General features: G+C 40.2%; 2 protein-coding genes across 2 annotated transcripts in view; both read left to right on the forward strand.

Moving 5' to 3' along the window:
* The first annotated feature begins 15055 nt into the window (after nt 1-15055).
* On the forward strand, nt 15056-15682 carry LOC102965976 (ATP synthase F(0) complex subunit C2, mitochondrial). Its single transcript, XM_015538892.2, has one exon. The coding sequence runs from the start codon at nt 15095-15097 to the stop codon at nt 15518-15520; it is 426 nt and encodes a 141-aa protein (XP_015394378.1). The 5' UTR covers nt 15056-15094; the 3' UTR covers nt 15521-15682.
* Nucleotides 15683-18020: 2338 nt separating this feature from the next.
* Nucleotides 18021-21947, forward strand: part of KCTD20 (potassium channel tetramerization domain containing 20) — a 35517-nt gene continuing 31590 nt past the window's right edge. Inside the window, exon 1 of the mRNA XM_042986217.1 lies at nt 18021-18076. The gene's annotated coding sequence lies outside the window, so the exon portion shown is untranslated. The remainder of the gene's footprint in view (nt 18077-21947) is intronic.

Here is a 21947-nt window from a genome sequence, read left to right on the forward strand (position 1 = left end):
AATTTTAATAAAAAATGAAAATAAATAAAATCCTAAAAAATATGTATGAGTGAAGTTTTTATCATTTCTTACAGCAAGTAATTTATGTATGGATTTACTCATTTTTATTTTATTTTAGAGAGAGAGAGAGAGAGAGAGAGCATGAGCAGGGGAGAGGGGCAGAGGGGGAGAGAGAGAATCTTAAGCCCAAAGTGGGACTCTATCCCATGAGATCATGGGATCATGACCAGCCTGAGATCATGAACTGAGCTGAAATCAAGAGTCAGATGCTCCACCCAGCTGCCCCAGGATTTACATTTTGCTGCCTATGTATGGTAAGCTGAATAATGGTCTCCCAAAGATGTTCACATCATAATCCCCAGAACCTGTAGATATTTCACCTTATACAGCAAAATAGATTTTGCTGATGTGGTTAAATTAAAGCTGTTGAGAAATACCTAATTATCATGGATTATCTGGGTAAAACCTAATCCTATGGGTCCTTATAAGAGGGAATCAGAAAGGTCAGAGTCAGAGAAGGAGGTATGACAATGGAAGCAGAGGTCAGAATGATATGAGAAAGATTCTATGAACCTAGGAATAGAGGAAGCCTCTGGAAACTAAAAAAGGCAAGAAAAATGATTCTCCCCTAGAGCCTCCAGAAGGAATGCAGCCTTGCCAACCCATTTTAGATTTCTGACCTCCAGCACTATAAGATAATAATAAATTTGTGTTTTGGTCACTCAGTCTCTGGTCATTTATAACAGCAGAAACTCATACACTATGCTGATCTGGGTGCACATTACTATCAGTACATTTTAATTTTACTTTTTTTATTGTTTGTAATGTTTATTTATTTTTGAGAGAGAGAGGAATGGGCAGAGAGAGAGAGGGAGACAGAAGATTCTAAGCGGGCTCTTCGCTGACAACAGAGGGCCAAATGCGGGGCTCAAACTCACGAACCATGAGCTGAAGTCGGATGCTCAGCCAACTGAGCCACTCAGGCACCCCTAGTACATTATAATTTTAAAAGTGTTCATTGTAAAATAAGTTTGGAGATGGACAAGAGTCCATATTATAGTATTTCTGTAACAATAATTGAACAATCATAAAAACTAAGATCGTTAAACTCTAAATAACTACTTCTTGGTTGGTAGTAACTGTGAATCCAGCTACAAATCTTTTTTTTTTTTTTTTTAAGTAATCTCTACACCCAACTTGGGGCTTGAACTCACAACCTCAAGATCAAGAGTCGCATGCTCTACTGACTGAGCCAGCCAGGTGCCCCTAGCCACAAATTTTTATAATGAGTAATGTATGTTGATTAACAATGAAAAATATATATATTAATCCCCTACTAAATGCTAAGTATTGCACTAGACACAGGGGATATAGCAGTCAGCAAGACAGAAGTGGTCCCTTCCCTTGTGGAGGTAACAATCTAGCAGGGGAGGCAGACATATATACTTAATTAGAATCAAGGTAGGTATTGTGAGAATATACTATAGGGAGTGGACCTAACCTAGTCTGGGGGGGTCAGACAGGACTCATGTAGGAATGATGTTTAAGCCGGGATCTAAAAGATGACATGGGGGGCGCCTGGGTGGCTCAGTCAGTTGGGTGTCCGACTTCAGCTCGGGTCATGACCTTCCAACTTGTGGATTGGAGCCCCGTGTTGGGCTCTGTGCTGACAGCTCAGAGCCTAGAGCCTGCTTTGGATTCTGTCTCCCTCTCTCTCTGCCCCTCCCCTGTTCACACTCTGTCTCTCTCTCTCTCTCCTCTCACAAATAAATAATAAAACATTAAAAATAAATAAATAAAAGATTACTTGGAATTGGCCAAGAGGGAAGAGGAGGGAGGGAAAAGGAATGTGTCAGAGAACCAGTACACCACATGCAAAAGCCCAAAGGCAGTCAAGAATTCAAGGCACTTGAAGAACTAAAAAATAGTGAAGGCTTTTCAATTCAAGATAGCAGAGATCTTCCCCTATCACTTCTCTCAAAAATAACAAGGAAGCAAAGGAAAAGACAGACTTCATTTTGATTGAACTGGTAGTCACCCCAAACTGCAATGCGTGAAAATAGAAAATGGAGGATTTAGCAGACGCAAAGAAGGTCAAGCCAAAGTGGTTGGAGAAGGAGAAACCAAGGAGAAGCAAGGCAGGTCACTCTGAGAAACCCTGGAAAGACTCAAGAAGTTAGCGAAATGGAGATGGGAGGAATGTAGTGCTGAAAAGGGAGATTTGTTTGAAAATTTGTTTAATAAGTGGACAGATCCCCACATCCCCACTCCACCTGATATCATCAGGCTACTACTTTTACCTCCACAGGAAACAGGAAATGTCACCTCTGGAGAAAGGAAACCAAAGGAGTTCTAGATGTGGCAACACTAGACATAGATCGGAGTAAGAGGGAGATATCGAGAGGAATGAAGTCTGAAACTGAAAATGAGACATCCAGTCTGTTTCTTCTGCTCAGACACGGACGTTTGCAGCCAGGTTCTACTGTCTAGCAAAGAATAAAGGATACATCTCAGCAAAAAATGAACTGCCAGAAAAAAAGAGCCACAGATACTGACATTTGGGGGTTCCTAAAGAAACAGCCTTTAACTGACAAGACTCAAACACACACTTGGGGCCTCCAATCAGCTTTTAGGACTTCACTCTTAATATATGAATGGACAAAAATCAACAGATTTTCTCAACAGAGAAAAACCTTCACCATGAGAAAGTAAAAAAACCTCCAATATGTAAGAATCAGGAAAAGGAATCACAAAAAACAGAGACAACAGGGAGCATAAAAACACTTCCAAGAAATTATAGTATCATCAGAAAAATATTGTATCCAGGAAACAAGACCAGGATACTAAAAGAGGAAATAGTCTAAGGGGAGGAAAGAACAACTGAAAATTGCAAATATTAAAACAAATTAATATTCAGTAAAAATCATATATTGAAAGATAAAGACAAATCCTCTGAAACAGAATAACCTTGGAAATTGTTACAAGTCAGAAAAAGTCATGCGAACATTCTAAAAAATAACTGACTAATCTTTTTAAAAAATTAGTATTATAGAGAGATAAAATGGTAGGCAGATGGGGAACATTGCTCTAGATTTAAAAAGGCTAAAGAAATAAAACAACCAAGCGCAATGTGTGAACTTTGGATTCTGGCTTTTTTTTAAAAAAAAAGAAAGACTGCTATAAAAAAAATGGTATTGAGGAACTAATGTTACTTTTCCTGGACACAATAAAGCTATTACAGGAATACAGAGATCGCCCTTATTTTTATTTATTTAATTTTTGCCCTTAATTTTATTTATTTATTTAATTTGTGCCCTTATTTTTAGGAGTTACATTTTCAAATATTTGGGGGGTAAAATGTCAGGTTGTCTGCCACTTACTTTCAAATGAGTCAGTAAAATAGTTAAATGAATAAAGCAAATATGAGGAAACATTGACAATTTTTAATGTAAATAGTAGTTATACGCGTGTGAAATATACTACACCCTCAATTTTTCTTTGTTTTAAATTTTTCAGAATAAAAACTTAGAGATAAAGTCATGAACAGATCTAAAATTTAGTAGACCTTTGTGTTAATTCATAAGAGTTGTGGCCTCTTTGGAAAAGAGTTCAAAATGGAATGAAACAGTAAATAAATTGGCTGAGTCTAATCAAGTGAGGTAGCTATTATAAATTCTAATCAGATTAGAAAATTAGTTCATGGTATAACTGAAATCCTCCTTAGTTTTGGTAGAACAGTTTGGGTGTATAAAGGCCAAGTGAAACCAAACCTATATTTGCGATATCCAAGAGAAACTGGCATACGAGAGAACTAATAATCGCTCACATTTCTGAAGGAGTAGAACTGATTGATTAGAAAACAGGATCATAGGGAGATGCCCAGGTTTTTGTTGAAGCAGATAAGTCGATTATGGTGGCAGTTGGTAAACCAGAGAACTCCAGCACAGAATTAATAGTTGGCCTTGTTTAGTGGTAGATTTTATTTTGGGAGAGGGGTGTTGGTGACAGGAAATGGTAAATTGAGTATATTCAATGCTGTCCCTGAATGAAAGTCATTCAAGTGAAGATATTAAGTGAGCATTTGCCAAAACAAATTTGGAGCTCAGAAGAGAGATCAGGGCTGGAAATTTAAATTTGTGAGTCATTATCCTAGCGAAGATGAAAAATGCTACGTAAGTAAAAAGAACACCCTTGTGTTCAATCACTTAAGAGAATATTCCTTGAATTCCTACTATGTGCCAGGTTCTGTGCTAGATGCTAGGTTACAACAGTGACCAAAAACTTTATGGTACAGAATATATAAGTGGACTCCACTGTGGGCAGTACCAGTCCCCACGGGGTGTTGTTGAAAATGTTGTTGTGTATTTGTATAGTGATATTAGTAGAGGTTTATATTCAGATTTAACAGGGCCAATCAGGTACCCTAGACCTACTCCAATGCCTGTCAAGATTCTGCCCGCCCCCCCAAAAGTGTACTGCAACCTGTATACTATATTTACGCTGTTCCTCTGGCTATTCACAAAAAGTAGGCAAAAAGTCCATGTATAATTATCTGAGTTTAGAACTTAAATCCGTTTCACACATAAACCCCAAAATTATTTGTGTGGGTTTTACATACACCGGATTTTCTAAGAATTCATCTACAGCCTAGATCCAGAGAAATCAAGAGAAACATACTTTCACTGTTATTGTTTTTCTGAACTTTACCAAAATGTGTTTGCCATATCCGAAAATCAGATCATACACTACAGCGCCGCACATGGTAATTGAGCTCCTAGTTTAACATACCTTTCCAGGCTGTATTTGTGGCTGTCACATTCCCAGTGATTCTATATGTAAGTGCAACCAAATGACTACTTAACTGAGTCTTCTCTTGTATTAAGCCTGAGTATTAGCATACTGAAATATGTACCGTTTTATGATAACTGCTATTGTAAATTACTTTCCGCTCATTCTCCTCTATGAGAAGGGCATTATATAGATTTTTTAAATTGGATTTGTACATAGTTCCTATGAACCATGCATGTCATTCCAGGAGAGAAGAGGAGGTGTGACAACATAGTTGTTTTAAAAAGTGACTTTCAAAGTGTTCTATGGTCCTTGCATTGTCCCAGAAGAGGTAAAAGTACAAACATAAATTTATGTTATATCTAGGAAGCTATACTTTTTATATGATATAAAGTTAGATAGACCCATACGATTATTGGCCCCATGAGATGGGGCAGTGGCTCCATGAGATGGGGCAGTAATGACAGTGTGCTAGTTCCAACCCGGGCCTGAAGGGGCCTAGAGTGTCTCTGCTTACACACTTGCCATCTCCAGGAGAAGAGTGTGCCCTGGGGAGCTGCTGCCCTTCAAACCGAGCACCAGAAAGAACATAAAACAAAGACAGTAACATATCAATAGGCTAGAGTCAGGGGTTCTTTTTCCCTCTTTTTCCCAGAGGAAGAGAATTAGAGACTCTTTATTCCACTCTCTATTTTCCAAATTTTCCAAATGAGCATAGATTACTTTTCATTCTCAGAAAAAGAAAAGGTGCTTCAAGAAATGAAATCATTAGCTCTCTTCCAGTAGAGTGATACATAATTGGTTTCTCCCAGGGCATGAATTTATCAGAGTGCACACAGTAGGCAATAAACGTTTGTTGATGAAAAAAGGAACACTCCTAACTCTTCTCTCCTGGCCTCCACTGAGAATCTTCTTTGTTCTTAGTCTTTCTCTCCTTTCTAAGACCAGATTCCTCCTTTCCTCCACTTCCAGTTTCTCTCTCCCTCTCTGACTCCTCCTCCTTTGCTAACTCTTTGTCATTCTTCTTTCTTTTCCTTCTCTCCACCTCTAACTTTTTCTTCCCATGTTTCTCCCTTTTTTCTCTTCTTCCTTTTTTCTTTTAATGTAGTATTGCCTCCCCCCTTCTTTCTTCTCCTTCCATCAGAATTCTACCTCTCAGCCATAATAATAATTACTTATAATGTTTATTGAAAGTTTATTATTTACAGAAATGTATCCTGTTTTCAGTGTTTGGATAATTTTTTTTACATGTTTATTTTCACACACACACACACACACACACACACACACACACACACACAGTGTGAGTGGGGGAGGGGCAGGGAGAGAGGGAGACACAGAATCCAAAGCAGGCTCCAGGCTCTGAGCTGTCAGCACAGAGTCCCAGTGAGATCATGACCTGAGCTGAAGTCGGAGGCTTAACCAACTGAGCCACCCAGGCGCCCCTAGTGTTTGGAAAATTTTAAAATGTAAAAATATCTCTATATTTGTGCTTACTTTTTAAGAATTATTTTAATGACACATTAAATTAAATTGCTTTTTAATTATGTGTGACTCTTTCTTGACTTTTCAGTGGTCGGTGATTCTAGGCAAAAGTTTCACTACATCAATTTATACCTCTCCAAAGAAAAGGACCATCCTCCAGTGACCTTCGAGTCTTGGAAATTCTGCTTATTTGGACAGACAATATTTACACACATACCAAGGTCATTTTTAAGAAGCTTTTGGAGCCCAGGCCAAATTCCACTTTCTGAGATGCCTGGATGGTTCAGTCAGTCGGGCATCTGACTCTTAATTTTGGCTCAGGTCATGATCTCATGATTCATGAGACAGAGCCCCGTGTTGGGCTCTCCCCTGATAGCACAGAGCCTGCGTGGGATTCTCTTTTTCTCTCTCTGCTTCTCCCTTTCTCTCTCTCTTCCTCTCAAAATAAACATTTAAAAATTACTGAATTTCATATTAAAAAATAAAAACTCCATTTCCTGACACACCTTCCTATACATATTTCCACCCAGGTAGAATCAGGTTACAATGAGCATTACAGGTAAACTTGAAAGAGGAAATAAATCACAACCATAGGCTGGTCACTCATCCTCTTTGGACCTTAGATTCCTTCTTAACAACCGAAAACCCTGACATTAATGATTTCTAAGGCCCTTTCCTTAGAAAGAAAGGCATTTTGTGACTGAATCCCGAACAATGAAATTTCTAAAAGGGAAACATGAAACCAAAGGGATAGATTTTCTCAGTAAGCCTAGAATTTCTTTTCTTCCTTTCTTTTTTTTTTTTTTTAAGTAGCTCCACGCCCAGTGTGGAGCTCAACAAGGGGCTTGAACTCATGATGCTGAGATTAAGACCAGAGCAGAAATCAAGAGCCGGACGCCCAACCAACTAAGCCACCCAAGTGCCCCAGTAATCCTAGAATTTCAAAGCTAAAATGGCTCCATGGAGTTCACCTAATGCAACCTGAAATAACTTCATCTCTTTGAGCCTTGATTTCTATATCTTTATTATGGGACTATGTCCTGCCAGGCTGCTAGGAGAATTAGAGTTAACATCTGCTTACTGTTAAAAAACAAGACAACAGACCCAAAATGGAATTGCTTATGCTATGCTCCACATCACCAAATGGAAACTTAATTACAGGTTTGGCTCTCTCAGAAATGGAATCTTAAACCAGTCAATCAGGAATCACTGATCAGCACCCATTAGGGAATTTGTCTAATAGACCCCTGTAATCCCCTAAAGGAAGGTAACTTTGCAATAACCAACCTGCTTTTTTGCCTAGCAATAACTTCTTTGTTCCCACTCACTTCTGCCTATAAGTCTTTCCTTTTTACAACTCCTCAGAGCTCCTCTCTATCTACTGGATTGGATGATGCCTGGTTCAAATCAGTTTTTGCTCAAATAAGCTCTTAATGTTTTTAGTTTTATTTATATTTATTGAAGAATAATTGACATACAATATTGCTTTTCCAGTGTACAACACAGTGATTCAATATTTATAGATTTATGAAATGGTTACCACAGTAACTCTAGTTACCATCTGTCACCATACAAAGTTGTTATAATATCATTGACTATATTACCTTGTACATTACATCCCGGTGTCTTCTTTCTTTTGTAACTGGAAGATTGTACCTCTTAATCCCTTTCACCTATTTCATGCATCCCCTCCTCCCCTGTGGCAAAAACCTTCAGTCTGTTCTCTGTATCTACGAGTATGTCTCTGTTTTGTTTTGTTTGTCTGTTTCTTAGTTTCCACATATGAGTGAAATCATACAGTATTTCTCTTTCTCTGTCTGACTTGCTTCACTTAGCATAATACTCTCCAGGTCCATCCACGTTGTTGCAAATGGCAAGATTTCACTCTTTTTTATGACTATAAACTCTTAAAATTTTTAATATCTTTTATCAATTTAATATCTTTTAATATCAGTTTATCTCTTAACACTACCATATGGAAGGTAGTGAATAAATGGCAGCTATCATTTGATCTAAAACTTCTAACTTTTGGATAAAAAGAAAAAAAAATCAGACATAGAGGTGATGATTGACCTACAAGAGACCAGGCTGATACCAGATGCCTGATCTCGTTAATCCCTGTTCAGCCTTTTCTCATTTTACTCCTCCTCAAAGTCAATTTCTTTATTTTTTTCTTTTTTTTTTTAATTTTTTTTTAACGTTTATTTATTTTTGAGACAGAGAGAGACAGAGCATGAATGGGGGAGGGTCAGAGAGAGGGAGACACAGAATCTGAAACAGGCTCCAGGCTCTGAGCTGTCAGCACAGAGCCCGACGCAGGGCTCGAACTCACGGACCGTGAGATCGTGACCTGAGCTGAAGTCGGAGGCTTAACCGACTGAGCCACCCAGGCGCCCCTCTTTATTTTTTTCTTATGTTTATTTATTATTGAGAGAGAGTGAGAGACAGAGCATAAGCAGAGGAGGCGCAGACAGAGAGGGAGACACAGAATCCAAAGCAGGTTCCAGGCTCTGAGCTGTCAGTACAGAGCCCAAGGCGGGGCTCAAACTCACAAACTGTAAGATCATGACCTGAGCTGAAGTCTGACGCTTAACCAACTAAGCTACCCAGGCACCTCTCTCAAAGTCAATTTCTAAGCACAGGTATCCCCCACTACCCGAAAGTAGAGCGTTCTTATGAAATAAAGATAAGAAGAAGAAATCTCCAGTAATTATATGGAAAAAATGTTGAGCATTTCCAGGCCCAAGAAAATAACCTCTCTTAAGCCTCTCTGACACCTTAAGGATACATCTTGCTAATAAATACATGACATAAATGGAGATAAAGCCAGATGCTCTTAGACACAGTTCGAAGCTATGGCAGCCTGATGCTGAGACGCTGAGTGTGGTTCCGGGGGAAGAAACTTGTGCTGAGTGTACACACTGTCTCTATAACAGTTTGCTGCAAAACAAATGCTGAACGCGATTTCTGTTTTTTGCCTTTTTAAAAATAAAAACAAAATTCCTCTTCGGAGTTCTTTCGATTGGTGAAAACAGGTACTAATACAGGTTTTTTTGTAAAAGCAGAGTAGTATCACTCAGACTTTCAAAAACCAAGGGATACTTGTATCTGATCTCGACCCCCAAGCCTGAACATCTAATTTTCAGCATCTTAGGGCCTACCTGCATTTACAATAAAGAACAAGAGGGAATAACCCAAATTGCTATTTAAAGTGCTTCAGAGACTCAGAGCAAGAAGAGAAACATTCTGAAATTGCTCTTTTCAACCTTGTTTTTATGTTGCTATCATGTTATTAAAATTCAGAGTGGTTGATGGGAATGCAAGCTGGTGCAGCCACTCTGGAAGTATGGAGGTTCCTCAAAAAACTATTTTAGTATATGTGCTGCCGAAACGATCACAATTCCTCAAAAAACTAAAAACAGAACTACCCTACGACCCAGCAATTGCACTACTAGGCATTTATCCAAGGGATACGGGTGTGCTGTTTCGAAGGGACACATGCACCCCAATGTTTATAGCAGCACTATCAGCAATAGCTCAAGTATGGAAAGAGCCCAAATGTCCATCGATGGATGAATGGATAAAGAAGATGTGGTACACACACACACACCCACACACACACACACACACACACACACACACACTGGAGTATTACTCGGCAATCAAAAAGAATGAAATCTTGCCATTTGCAACTACGTGGATGGAACTGGAGGGTATTATGCTAAGTGAAATTAGTCAGTCAGAGAAAGACACAAATCATATGACTTCACTCATATGAAGCCTTCAAGAGAAAAACAGATGAACATAAGGGAAGGGAAACAAAAATAATATAAAAACAGGGAGGGGGACAAATAGAAGAGACTCATAAATATGGAGAACAAACTGAGGGTTGCTGGAGGGGTGGTGGGAGGGGGGATGGGCTAAATGGGTAAGGGGCATTAAGGAATCTACTCCTGAAATCATTGTTTCACTATATGCTAACTAATTTGGATGTAAATTTAAAAAAATAAAAAATTAAATTAAAAAAAATTCAGAGTGCTTGGGGCACCTGCCTGGCTCAGTCTGTACATACAGCAAGTAACCCTTGATCTCAGGGTTGTGAGTTCAAGCCCCACTTTGGGCATGGAGCTAACATTAAAACAAAACAACACGGGGCGCCTGGATGGCGCAGTCGGTTAAGCGTCCGACTTCAGCCAGGTCACGATCTCGTGGTCCGTGAGTTCGAGCCCCGCGTCAGGCTCTGGGCTGATGGCTCGGAGCCTGGAGCCTGTTTCCAATTCTGTGTCTCCCTCTCTCTCTGCCCCTCCCCTGCTCATGCTCTGTCTCTCTCTGTCCCAAAAATAAAAAAAATAAAAAAATAAAAAAAAACACGTTAAAACAAAACAACACAACACAAAACAAAAGAACAAAGAGTGGCTAAGGAAGGACTGAGTTAGTAGTTTCCCATAATTTCTTCAGCCAGGTGTGTATGTGTATGTGTGTATTTGGCAACCCTTTAAAAATAAGAATTTATGAGGACACTTACTTACTGTACCATTAAAAAACTGCACTAAGGACACATCAGGTAGAGAACCAAATGCCCTCTTAAGAAAAGAAGAAAAGAGGCACTTGGGTGGTTCAGTCAGTTAAGCAACCAACTCCTGATTTTGGCTCAGGTCATGATCTCACAGTTTATGGGATCGAACCCTGCATGGGGCTGCATGCTGGCCCCATTTCTTCCTCTCTCTCTGTCTCTCGTCCTCACGCATGCACACATATGCATGCCCTCTCTCTCAAATTAAACTTTTTAAAAACTACAAAAATAAAAGTAAAATAAAATAGCAACTCGATTGTTACCAATGATTATGGATAAAAGGAGAAAATACTGAAACTATTTTGTCACTATAACATGGTTTTATTTTATTTTTGTTATTTTTATTTTTAATTAAAAAAATGTTTATTTATCGCTAGGTAACATATAGTGCAATATTGGTTTCAGGAGTAGGATTCAGTGATTCATCACTTACATACAACACCCAGTGGTCATCACAAACATGGCTTTATTTTCATTCAAACTGCACAATGTTGAGGAAAGCAGTATATTTTGATATATAAACAACTTATGGTTGACATTAAGGAGGACAACTTTATCTCACTGGGTGTTCCTTTTAAAGATAATATTTATTTGGGGCGCCTGGGTGGCTCAGCCAGTTAAGCGTCTGACTTCGGCTTAGGTCATGACATCCCGGGTCTGTGAGCTTGAGCCCCACATCGGACTCTGTGCTGACAGCTCAGAGCCTGGAGCCTGCCTGCTGTGGATTCTGTGTCTCCCTCTCTCTCTGTCCCTCCCCTGTTCACACTCTGTCTGACTCTCTCTCTCTCTCTCTCAAAAATAAATAAACATTAAAAAAAGTATTTTTAAAAAAGATAATATTAGTTTGGATGGAACATGTGCATATGACATTAATAGTCAACCATACTTCAATAAAAAAATTGTTTTAAATAAAAAAAATAACAAATACTAAGAGTACCTCAAATTTCTCTAGTGCTTTCGATTATATACTCTTGCATATATTTTGATTATATACTCTTGCATAAATATTTGATATTTTCTTCCTCATAACAGCCTCAAGGAAAACATGTTATCATGTTACAAATTAGGAAACACAAGCTTGTGTGTGACTTCCTCAGCCAGTAAGTGTTGGAAGAGCCTTAACCTGAGGTCATCTGGCTCTTTTTCCAATGTCTTTTTCACCACATCACACTGCCTTAGGAATCGGATACCACTTCATGTGTTTGTACTTCCTTTTTCAGGGAGTTTGTACTGTCACAAGCACGGTGATGTACTTCCAAGTGGGCATTACTACTCCGAATAAACAAGAACACTCTGTTTGGGCTCCTGGTTAACAAGCAGAAGAAACCTTCCTGAATTGCCCTACTTCCCATCATTTATCTTACTGTTTATCTGTTTTTCATGATAACGTTTCCTAAAGAGTGAAGGTAAGGGGCCAGGACACATACTTCAGTAAACAGACTCTGCCTTATCTCAGTTACTGAAATTTTGAGGGAAAGAGCAGGTATGGTTTGAGCAAGGTAAAAGAATCTCTTGGTTTTCTGTGGTGGGTCAGTGGGTAACTGGAGTCTATTTTGCAAGCCTAAAGTTTACTGGTTCAAACCCTAGTTTGAAGAATATATATTTAAGGGCCTATTTGTTTTCTTTTTCAGATGCAGTTCATTTAAAACTCTTACAAAGTTGGGGCGTCTGGGTGGCTCAGTCGGTTGAGCGTCCAACTTCAGCTCAGGTCACGATCTCGCGGTCCGTGAGTTCAAGCCCCGCGTCAGGCTCTGGGCTGATGGCTCAGAGCCTGGAGCCTGCTTCGGATTCTGTGTCTCCCTCTCTCTCTGACCCTCCCCCGTTCATGCTCTGTCTCTCTCTGTCCCAAAAATAAAATAAAATAAAATAAAAAAAATAATAATAAATAAATAAATAAATAAATAAATAAATAAATGTTAAAAAAAAAATTTAAAAAAAAAACCAAACTCTTACAAAGTTAAAAAAAAAAAAAAATCCCAGCATTTTCAGTATTGGGTTCAAGTGAGACTTCTGTGTTCATAAACAGAGACAATGTGTGCTATCAGAGCTGGTGCATGGGATTTGGAAGGTCAGAGTCTATAAACTGTAACACAAGTAATGAGAGATAAACATATTATCAGTTTACACCCAGCGTCTGCTGTAGCCCCAGGCTAACGTATTTCTACATTTTCTGACTCTCCTATTCTGGCTCCCCATAGGACTTCTATTTACAGAGGTTTATTTGATTCTTGAGTCTCAAGCTAAGCATTCTATGCCCTTTTAAAAAGTTCGAGAATTCTGAGATGAATTGTCCTCACATGTGAGAGAGCGAGGGAGGGAGCTCTTGCCCCTATCAAAATCTCCATGGGAAATGTTATAGATTACTCTCCTGACCATTATAGGAATCTAACCATTAAGTTTCAGGAAACTGTTCCTTATCTTTCATCATTCCATTTACCTTTTCTCTAACACTCAAAATATACTCTACTACCTACTTATCCCTTACCTTCTAAAAAAAGACAATAACTCAAAACTGTATTACAATATAGACTGTCTTCCCAAGGATTTGGGTTTTTTTTTGTTTTTTTTTTTTTACGCATTTTTCTTCTTTAAATAATTTAGCCTTAATAGTGTTCCAGGAAACCAAATGGATACATTGGAAAATAGCTAGGTATGGAGAAACTACATTTCAGCTCTTGGGTAGGACTGGCCTGTCTCTCCAACCTTTTTTTCCTTTTAATCTTTTTATCATAAAATAAAACACAGAGGGGCACCTGGGTGGCTCAGTCCATTAAATGTCCAATTCTGGATCTCAGCTCAGGTCATGATCTCATGTTTTGTGAGATCAAGCCCCACCCTGGTCTCTGCGATGAGCGTGGAGCCTATTTGGGATTTTCTCACAATCTCTATGCCCCTCCCCCCTCAAAATAAATACATTAAAATAGAATAAAATAAAATAAGATAAAATAAAATAAAATAAAATAAAATAAAATAAAATAAAATAAAATAAAACAAAACACAGAATCAGAAGATACTATAAAGGAAATATTTACCTTAAGAAATTATTCTAAGGCAAACACCATCCCCAGGTGAAGAAACTTTGCTACCTACCCTTAGAAGCTCCTTCCAAGTGTCCCTTCTCAATCATTTGCTACCACCAGCACCTTGTAAGTAACCATTATCCTAACTTTTATAGCATCACTTTCATTTCCTTTTTTCTTTAATGATTTTTCCACCCAAATGTTCACTCCTAGACAGTATAGTCTCTCCCTTAACACACAAAACACAGTTAAAAATTTTTTTTGATATATCTTTTAAGTCATTTTTTTTTAACTTTATAATATTGAAGAACGGAGGCTCTTTGACTTGTAGTTTCCCATAGTGAGGACTTTGCAGATTGCATGATCATGATACAGTTCAACATATTCCTGAGTTTCCTACAAACTGGCAGCTGGATCTCAAGTCTATATCAGATTCAGGTTTGATCTCTTTAGCAGCATTTTAAGTGGTGGTGTGGTCTTTCCTCAGGAGGTACATAATGTCTAATTCTCTTTTTACGATCCTAGCTGTTAAGGCCTAATGCCTATATTAATTCACAGGGAGTTACGAAACTGGGATATTCTATCATTTCTCTTTTACTTAATAGTGGAATACTCTTACCTAGATTCACTTTCCCTTATCTCTAACTTGGTTACCCAAATAACCAAATTTAACTTTTTAAAGTTGAAAGCCTGCTATCATCGGCTACATAATTCTCCTGAGATCCTACCTTTGAGTTGTGGCTACATGTTTTGTTGAATTTGTAGATGAGACATTGTAAGTGAGACTAAAAGGCTTACCGAAGTTGTACGTAAAGCAGATATATACTAATAAAGATCCAGTAGCAAATTCCAGCCACTAAAAACTTAAAATTCACGATTCTTTGGTTGATTATGTTTTCAAGATCCACTCTTTGTTTCCTTTGTGACTTTCATGAAGAGATTGTTAACAAAGGTGAACTGACAGAAGTGAAGGAAAAAGGATTCTTGTGAATATATTTTGGGTTAACTGCAGGGTTCCGGCCCCTCTCCAGAAAGTCAGAAATTAAATAGCTATTTACATCTACATTTGAGCACAATTTTGGACTTACAAATGAAAGTGATTAGTCTTTTAAAAAGTCTCCTTTTTTTTTTGTACGTCCGCAGTGATCTAGAAATCATACAACCTAGCCCTCTCTGTCTTCTGTGCACTGGGAGCAGCTCTCCTGCCGCAGCCCCTCATCCCCTGAAAATGTATACCTGTGCAAAGTTCGTCTCCTCCCCCTTCTTGGTCAGGAGCACCTCTCAGCTGTTGAGCCGATCACTGTCTGCAGTGGCACTAAAACCACCAGAGACACTGACAGATGAGAGCCTCAGCAGCTGGGCAGCCCCACGTCCCCTGACCTCACTTATTCCTAGCCGCGATTTCCAAACCAGCGCTGCTTCAAGGGACATCGACACAGCAGCCAAGTTCATTGGGGCTGGGGCTGCCACAGTTGGGCTGGCTGGTTCTGGGGCTGGAATTGGGACTGTGTTTGGGAGCCTCATCATTGGTTATGCCAGGAACCCCTCTCTGAAGCAGCAGCTCTTCTCCTACGCCATTCTGGGCTTTGCCCTCTCGGAGGCCATGGGGCTATTTTGCCTGATGGTGGCCTTTCTCATCCTCTTCGCCATGTGAAGGAGCCGTCTCCACCTCCCATAGGTCTTTTTCCCGTGTCACGTCTGCCCTGTATGTTCCTTTTCCTATACCTCCCCAGGCAGCTTGGGGAAAGTGGTTGGCTCAGGGTTTGACAGAGGGAAGACAAATAAATACTGTATTAATAAGAAAAAAAAAAAAAAAGAAAGAAATCATACAACCTAAATCATTTAGTTTTTAAAAATGCAAATATAATTACTTTGAGAGTTCAAAAATCTTGGGATTTTTGCATTGTTTTTACATTTACTACATATGATGTACTATGTAAAAAGGATAATTAGTTTCTTATACAATAACTGATAATAGTTATTGCTTTGAAAATATTTTCATTCTGAGATACAATCAACCTTAAATGGTTCGGTGTTGACAGCTGAAGGCATTTAAGGTGCTTCCTAGAGGCACTGAGGAGTTCAACTGGAGGCAATTATCAGAACTGCCATATGCTCAGTGGATGCTGAGCAAGAATTTGGGGGGCAAATGATCTAGATTCTCAGCCCACCAGCACCACTTCATAGTTTAATGACCTTAGATTCTTGTTTATGTCTTGTTTTCCTCATTTGTAATCTGAGTAGTAAAATCCATCTCCCAGAGTTGTTCAGAATTTTAAGCAATGTAAAATAGTGGAAAAGGTGCTTTGTAAAATTTACTGGTAGTAGATATCATATTTAAGGAGACTCATCACAGTTGATCAGATAAACTGTATCACCTTCTGAACTAGCCATTATGGAAATGGAAAATTCCAGGTCTGCCAATGTGACATTAGAAAGGGTTTTCAGCTTCAGATATGAATACTTCTGAGAGATTCATGTTTGGAGATACATTAACTTATAAATAAATGATAAAAATCAGCATGAACCAGTGCTTTCTGTGAATATACATTTCTCATTTTTCATCTCCTTGGTGTCTACCCCAAAAAAGTGCTAGATCTGATATTCTATTCATTATATGAAATTATAGGCAAAAAAGAGAACAATTTAGTCTTAACTATTAATTAAAAGATACAGTCATTAGCCTGTAATGACTTGTCTGACTTTTGTGCTAGATTTTTGTATATTACAAGTCTGCAGAGAAAGTTTTCCAGAAAGGAGGCATAACATTGTACTTTATAGAAATGGAAATAAAGGCATTAGTTTGAACAATCCTCTATGTTACTTTGGTTGTAAAGTTTGGATCCTAAGATTGTCTAAGACCTCTAAGATCCAATTATAATGAAAAATGTATAGCTTCAGTTTTCAAAATTAAAGTTATTGACCCTGACAATGCAATTTTGCTATACAAGTATCCAGCAACCATTTGCAACCTATTGGAATGAGAATCAAAACAGTTTCCTCATATTCCTTCCACTTCAATTCTAATCCTAATCTTTAGCCCCAAATTAGTTTCCAGAGACTTTTGTAACAAAAAAAGTTGACTCAGAATTTAAGAAATCATGCTATTAACGTATATGGTTTTCAACAATTTTAAAATAAAGCAGTTTGCATAATCAATATAACTTTATAACTTTTAAAAACACAAAAGCCACTAGAAATGAGGACAATAGGGGCACCTTGGTGACTCAGTTGGTTGAGCATCGGACTCTTGGTTTCTGGAGGGGTCGTGATCCCAAGGTGGTGGGGCTCTACACTGAACATGGAGCCTGCTTGGGATTCTCTCTCCTCCTCTGGCCCTCTCCCCTGCTCTCTCTCCCTCTCTCTCTCTCCCTCTAAAAAAAAAAAAAAAAAAATTAAAGTCAAGACAATAAGGATTGATGCTATTTCTTTCCTTTATGTTTTCAGCACTCGTTTTATAGGACACGGACCATACATTGTTTTTCGGGTGTTGAAATATTTCACTAGCACAACCAGTTTTCCAATAATCCGCTTCGGTTGATTTAATGTTTATTTATTTTTGAGAGAGACAGAGTGTAAGCGGGGGAGGGCAGAGAGAGAGGGAGACACAGAATCTGAAGCAGGCTCCAGGCTTCACCCCCCCCCCCCCTTCCTTTGGCCAGAACGTATATCCAGAATAGTTTTTAAGCAAAACGTGTTTAAGGACCTCGGTTACTCTTGCTACGTACCCCCTTCCCCCAAACGGTTGGAGAGATCGGGGCTCCGCAATTCTCTTTAAGTATTGCTGTCCTGGGGCTTTGCGAAGATTATTTAACAACCCAGGTAACTAGTAACTTTCCGTTGTATACCTTTAATAATTGAGAGGGGGCATCCGCAGCTCAGAAATCGAATCCACCCCAGCTGCGCTGGAGTGAGAGCGTCCTCCCACGGACGGGGGTGGGGGGGCCGTGTCGGGAAAGAAAGAGGACACCTCTCCGCGGCCGCCCCGGCGGCGGGCCGGGAGCCCGGCCTTCCCGGCGTGCCCCGCGCGCCGTGGGGACTCTTAATGTGAAGCGCCGGGTGACTCAGCCGCGTGGCCGCGCCGGCCAGGGTGGGGGGCGCGCGCCGCTGCGGCACGGCCGGTCCCCGCGGCGGCTCCTCGCGGCGCGGTGTGCGCGCGCCTCCCGGGCGGGTTCGGGCCCCGAGCGCGAGAGCGCGGCGGGAGCGTCAGGTAAGTGGCGGCGCGGGCACCCGGTAGGGCGAGTGTGGCGGCGGGCAGGGCCCGGACTCTGCCTCTGTGGCGGGGGGAGGGGGGCATCTCCTCGGGCCGCCGAGTCGGACCCCAGTTGAAAGGCCGCGGGGGACTGAAATCCCCGCGACGAAAAATGTCCGCAAGCGGGTTTCGGGCGCCGGTTTTCGTGCCGAGGATAAAGTCTTACAGTCCGGAGAAGGGGGTGGCACCTTCTCAGGAAATCGCGAGCGCAGCCGTGGGGACAGCTGAAGTGTAACTTGACTGTTTTCTGCAGGCCTGTGGTGCTTTCGTCCCGCCGGCAGAGAAATGACGATAAAGCCCCGAGTGTTTCCTGATAACGCGTTTGCAGACGCGTTTTTGTTGGTTGGTGGGTTGGTTTCTGGCAGTGAGTCGAACTCTTTACAAATTAGGTAGTTGGTCGCACTTCTCATCAAACTCTGCCTGAAGCGGAGAGTGCGTTTTGCTCGCACTCCACCCCTGCTTCCGAGTCTTCTCTGCCGCTGGCTTTTCGTTAGTAGCTCTGAGTGCAGAAGCGCCGGGCAGAGCATCTGGGTGATCTTTTCTTTCAAGTGAAACCATGCTCTTTATAGCAGTGACTTCAGGTTTACAAGCCTCGTTCTGCACTACCAACAAACCTCTTCGATTTTGGACTGTGTGATTCTTAATTGAAAAGTTCCTGCGTTGAACCGGTTTGTTTTTAAACACGAAGCCAATGAACAAACACAATGGGATAAACAAGGCCGTGGAGGAACTGGTTAACCAGTTGGTGAAAATGCATTTTCCAGGTCCTTCCATTGTGCCCCCGTTAGCTGTTGAGCAACTAGCTGCGGCTGCGTTAGTTAACCTGTGAAACGAAGGGTTGTTTTTTTTTTAATGGTCCCCCAAAACAAAGTGGTGTAGTCGAACGTAAAGAATCCGGAGTCCAAAGAACCTCACCTCAATCCCTCCCACCCCCTCATCCCCCATTTCTGGGGCAGTGGTTCACTAGTGTAAGTTTGCTCATAAAAATGCCAGTACCACTCCAGAATTTGGGTTCTAGAGATCTGTGATGGGTCCCTGAAACTGCACTTTAAGCAGGCACCCCCTTCCTTGGTCTGTTATACCACACTTTAAGAAACACGACCTTGGGGCTGCCCTGAGAATTTTTAGAACTGCCCAACTCCCTTACCCCTTTGTTGATTTACTCTCCCTTCAGTCCTAAGCCAAGAAGCCGGCTTCTCCAGTGGGAAACTTAAGAAAAGGTAGGGCTTTCTTGGACTCTGACACCAGGCTAGGAAATGACTTCCATACACGTTCTGATACTGCCTTGGTGAGTTAGAGATAGCCAGCGCCTATTAATCTGTGCTTTTTCCTTCTGGGGGCTGCTTCGAGTATCATCAGAATTTAAGCAACACCATTAGGCCACATCTTCTCATCCCAGTCTGACCATTAGAACCAGGGCAGCCAGTGCCGTGTAATTCCTGTGGCCTTGAGTCCTCAGAGTTCATGGTACCTAGCAGCACGGGTAGCATTTATGAGGGCTTTCAGGTCAGATGACCTCTCATTCAGTCATCAGATACCCGGGTAATGCCTGTTTTGTGCAAAGCCCTGGAGGAGGCCACTTGAGCAACAACATTGCAAAGATGGCACACGGTTGCATTGCTTCCTTGAGACGAAAATGAGGACTGAGTAACCTGTGCTGCTGAAAGCTTCTTCTGTTTCTTAGATCCTCCTGAGATAGATACGAAGGGGTGAGGTTAGAGTTAGGTGGTTTGACATTTTTCTGGTTTTGGTGTCTCTTTTTTGGTCTCCTCTCATTAATCTCTTTCTGTTGGCTTACAGAATGTCAGTGTCTTTCCTTCTGTAGCCCTGGGCTTCCTGATTACCGTGCCTTCCCTCTGCCCCTGAATCTGACCATGCCTGTCCCTACTTGGCTAACTGGAGTAAAAAGTTTAGGGAAGTTGTTGGAATGCTGAATGACCTCTTGCGGGAAGACCCAGAATCATGGAAATCCGAGGCTTTGAGATCTAAGGAAACCTATTACAAACTTACATAGTGGAGTCCTCATCTTTCAGGTAAAGAATCTGAGCGATGAGGTGGCAGAGGAAAGGACTCCTGGCTCCTAGCTGAGTGTTCTTCCACTAAATCATCTCAAGACAAATGCTTCAAAAATGGAAAAGGTTGAGAGAAATTCGGTTATAAGTAGATGAAGAAAATGGAAAGACTTCCACATGACTACAAAAGTAGTGTTTTCTGGAAAAATGGAGATTGAACGAGAATGTGATCTAAACATACAAATCATGAAGAGTGGGAGTACTAAAATAAGGACTCTGAAGCTGGAAATAAGTAGTAAAAGTTCAAATAAAAGCAAAAAGTTACCTTGTACTCCCCAGAGACATTACAAACTTAGTATTCTTTTAAAAAATTCAGTTAAGGGGCGCCTGGGTGGCTCAGTCGGTTAAGTGGCCGACTTTGGCTCAGGTCACGATCTCGCGGTCCGTGAGTTCGAGCCCCACGTCAGGCTCTGTGCTGACAGCTCAGAGCCTGGAGCCTGTTTCGGATTCTGTGTCTCCCTCTCTCTGACCCTCCCCCGTTCATGCTCTGTCTCTCTCTGTCTCAAAAATAAATAAACGTTTAAAAATAAAAATTAAAAAAAAAATTCAGTTAAGCTTAAGATACTGGTGAATTTTTATTAAATAGTAGATGTTTGAGCAATGTCCAGAATGTTTTGAAGTTGTCACATAACTGTACTGTTGTCCTTATCGAAGTTACTAAGTATTCTGTGGGAGACAGAATATAAAACTGATATAATCTGGTTAAATATATTTTCATGAGGGAAATGAGGTTATTGGGGTAGTATATGCATTTCTGGAAGGTAGAAGGAAAGGGGTATGTATGCAAAAAGAGAACCTTTTGGTATTTTTGCTTGCAGTCCCCAAGTTAAATATTATTGGATTGTCCTTGTATATTCATGAAAGAATTAGAAGAGTCAGTGCTTAATAATTAGACATTATTATGTGCCAGACACTGTACTAAATGCTTTACATCCGTTCTTGTATTATCTCCATTTTATAGTCAAGGAATCTAAGATACAAACAGCTTAAGTTTGCCCAGAGTCTGTTCAGACTTAAATCTGCCTGCCTCCAAAGGCATTAAGATTTATGCTCACTTCATTGGGTAGTAGTTAAGAATGTGGTAATTGAGGCCAGGCTTTCCTGAGTTCAAATCCTGGCGCCTTTATTTATTAACTTGGATAAAATACTCCTCAGTTTCTATGTCCCTGAAATAGAGATTGTCATAGGTACCTACCTCAGAGGGTTATTAGGGATGAATTAATTTATGGAAAGAGCTTAGAACTGTGCCTGACACATAGTAAATTCTCAGGAAATAAATGTTGGCTTTGGTTTTGTTTGTTTTTTAAATTTTATTTCAAGGTATTCTTTAGATTCAGATTGTGCTTTCTACTCAGGCTTTATGATAAGTATAGATGTAAACTTTATCTCTGTTCTTACTAAAACGGGGGAACCTTGCTAAAATTTTGGAAAATACTGGGTACAAATAGTGCAAAGATCTGTGACTGGGACCAGAGGGTTTGGTTTCTATTTGTTTCCTAGAGAAGGTTGTAAGGATCAGATGAAGTAACAAATACAAATAAAATTTAAATTGTATATGCTATGCAAATGAGAAATACTTATTAAAATTAGAGAGCAAAGTTGCAGTATATTATTGAGATTATTAAAAGAACATTTTTCCTTAAAACAGGTAGTGATCTATAGCTCTATATGAAGATCACAATCTGTACCATAAAATCATCTAAGATTCCTTCCATGTGTTTGTTCTAAATCTCTTTTTTGGTGGTAGAGCATGAAAT

This window comes from Panthera tigris, chromosome B2, assembly GCF_018350195.1.
Source record: "Panthera tigris isolate Pti1 chromosome B2, P.tigris_Pti1_mat1.1, whole genome shotgun sequence".
NCBI classification, from domain to species: domain Eukaryota; kingdom Metazoa; phylum Chordata; class Mammalia; order Carnivora; family Felidae; genus Panthera; species Panthera tigris.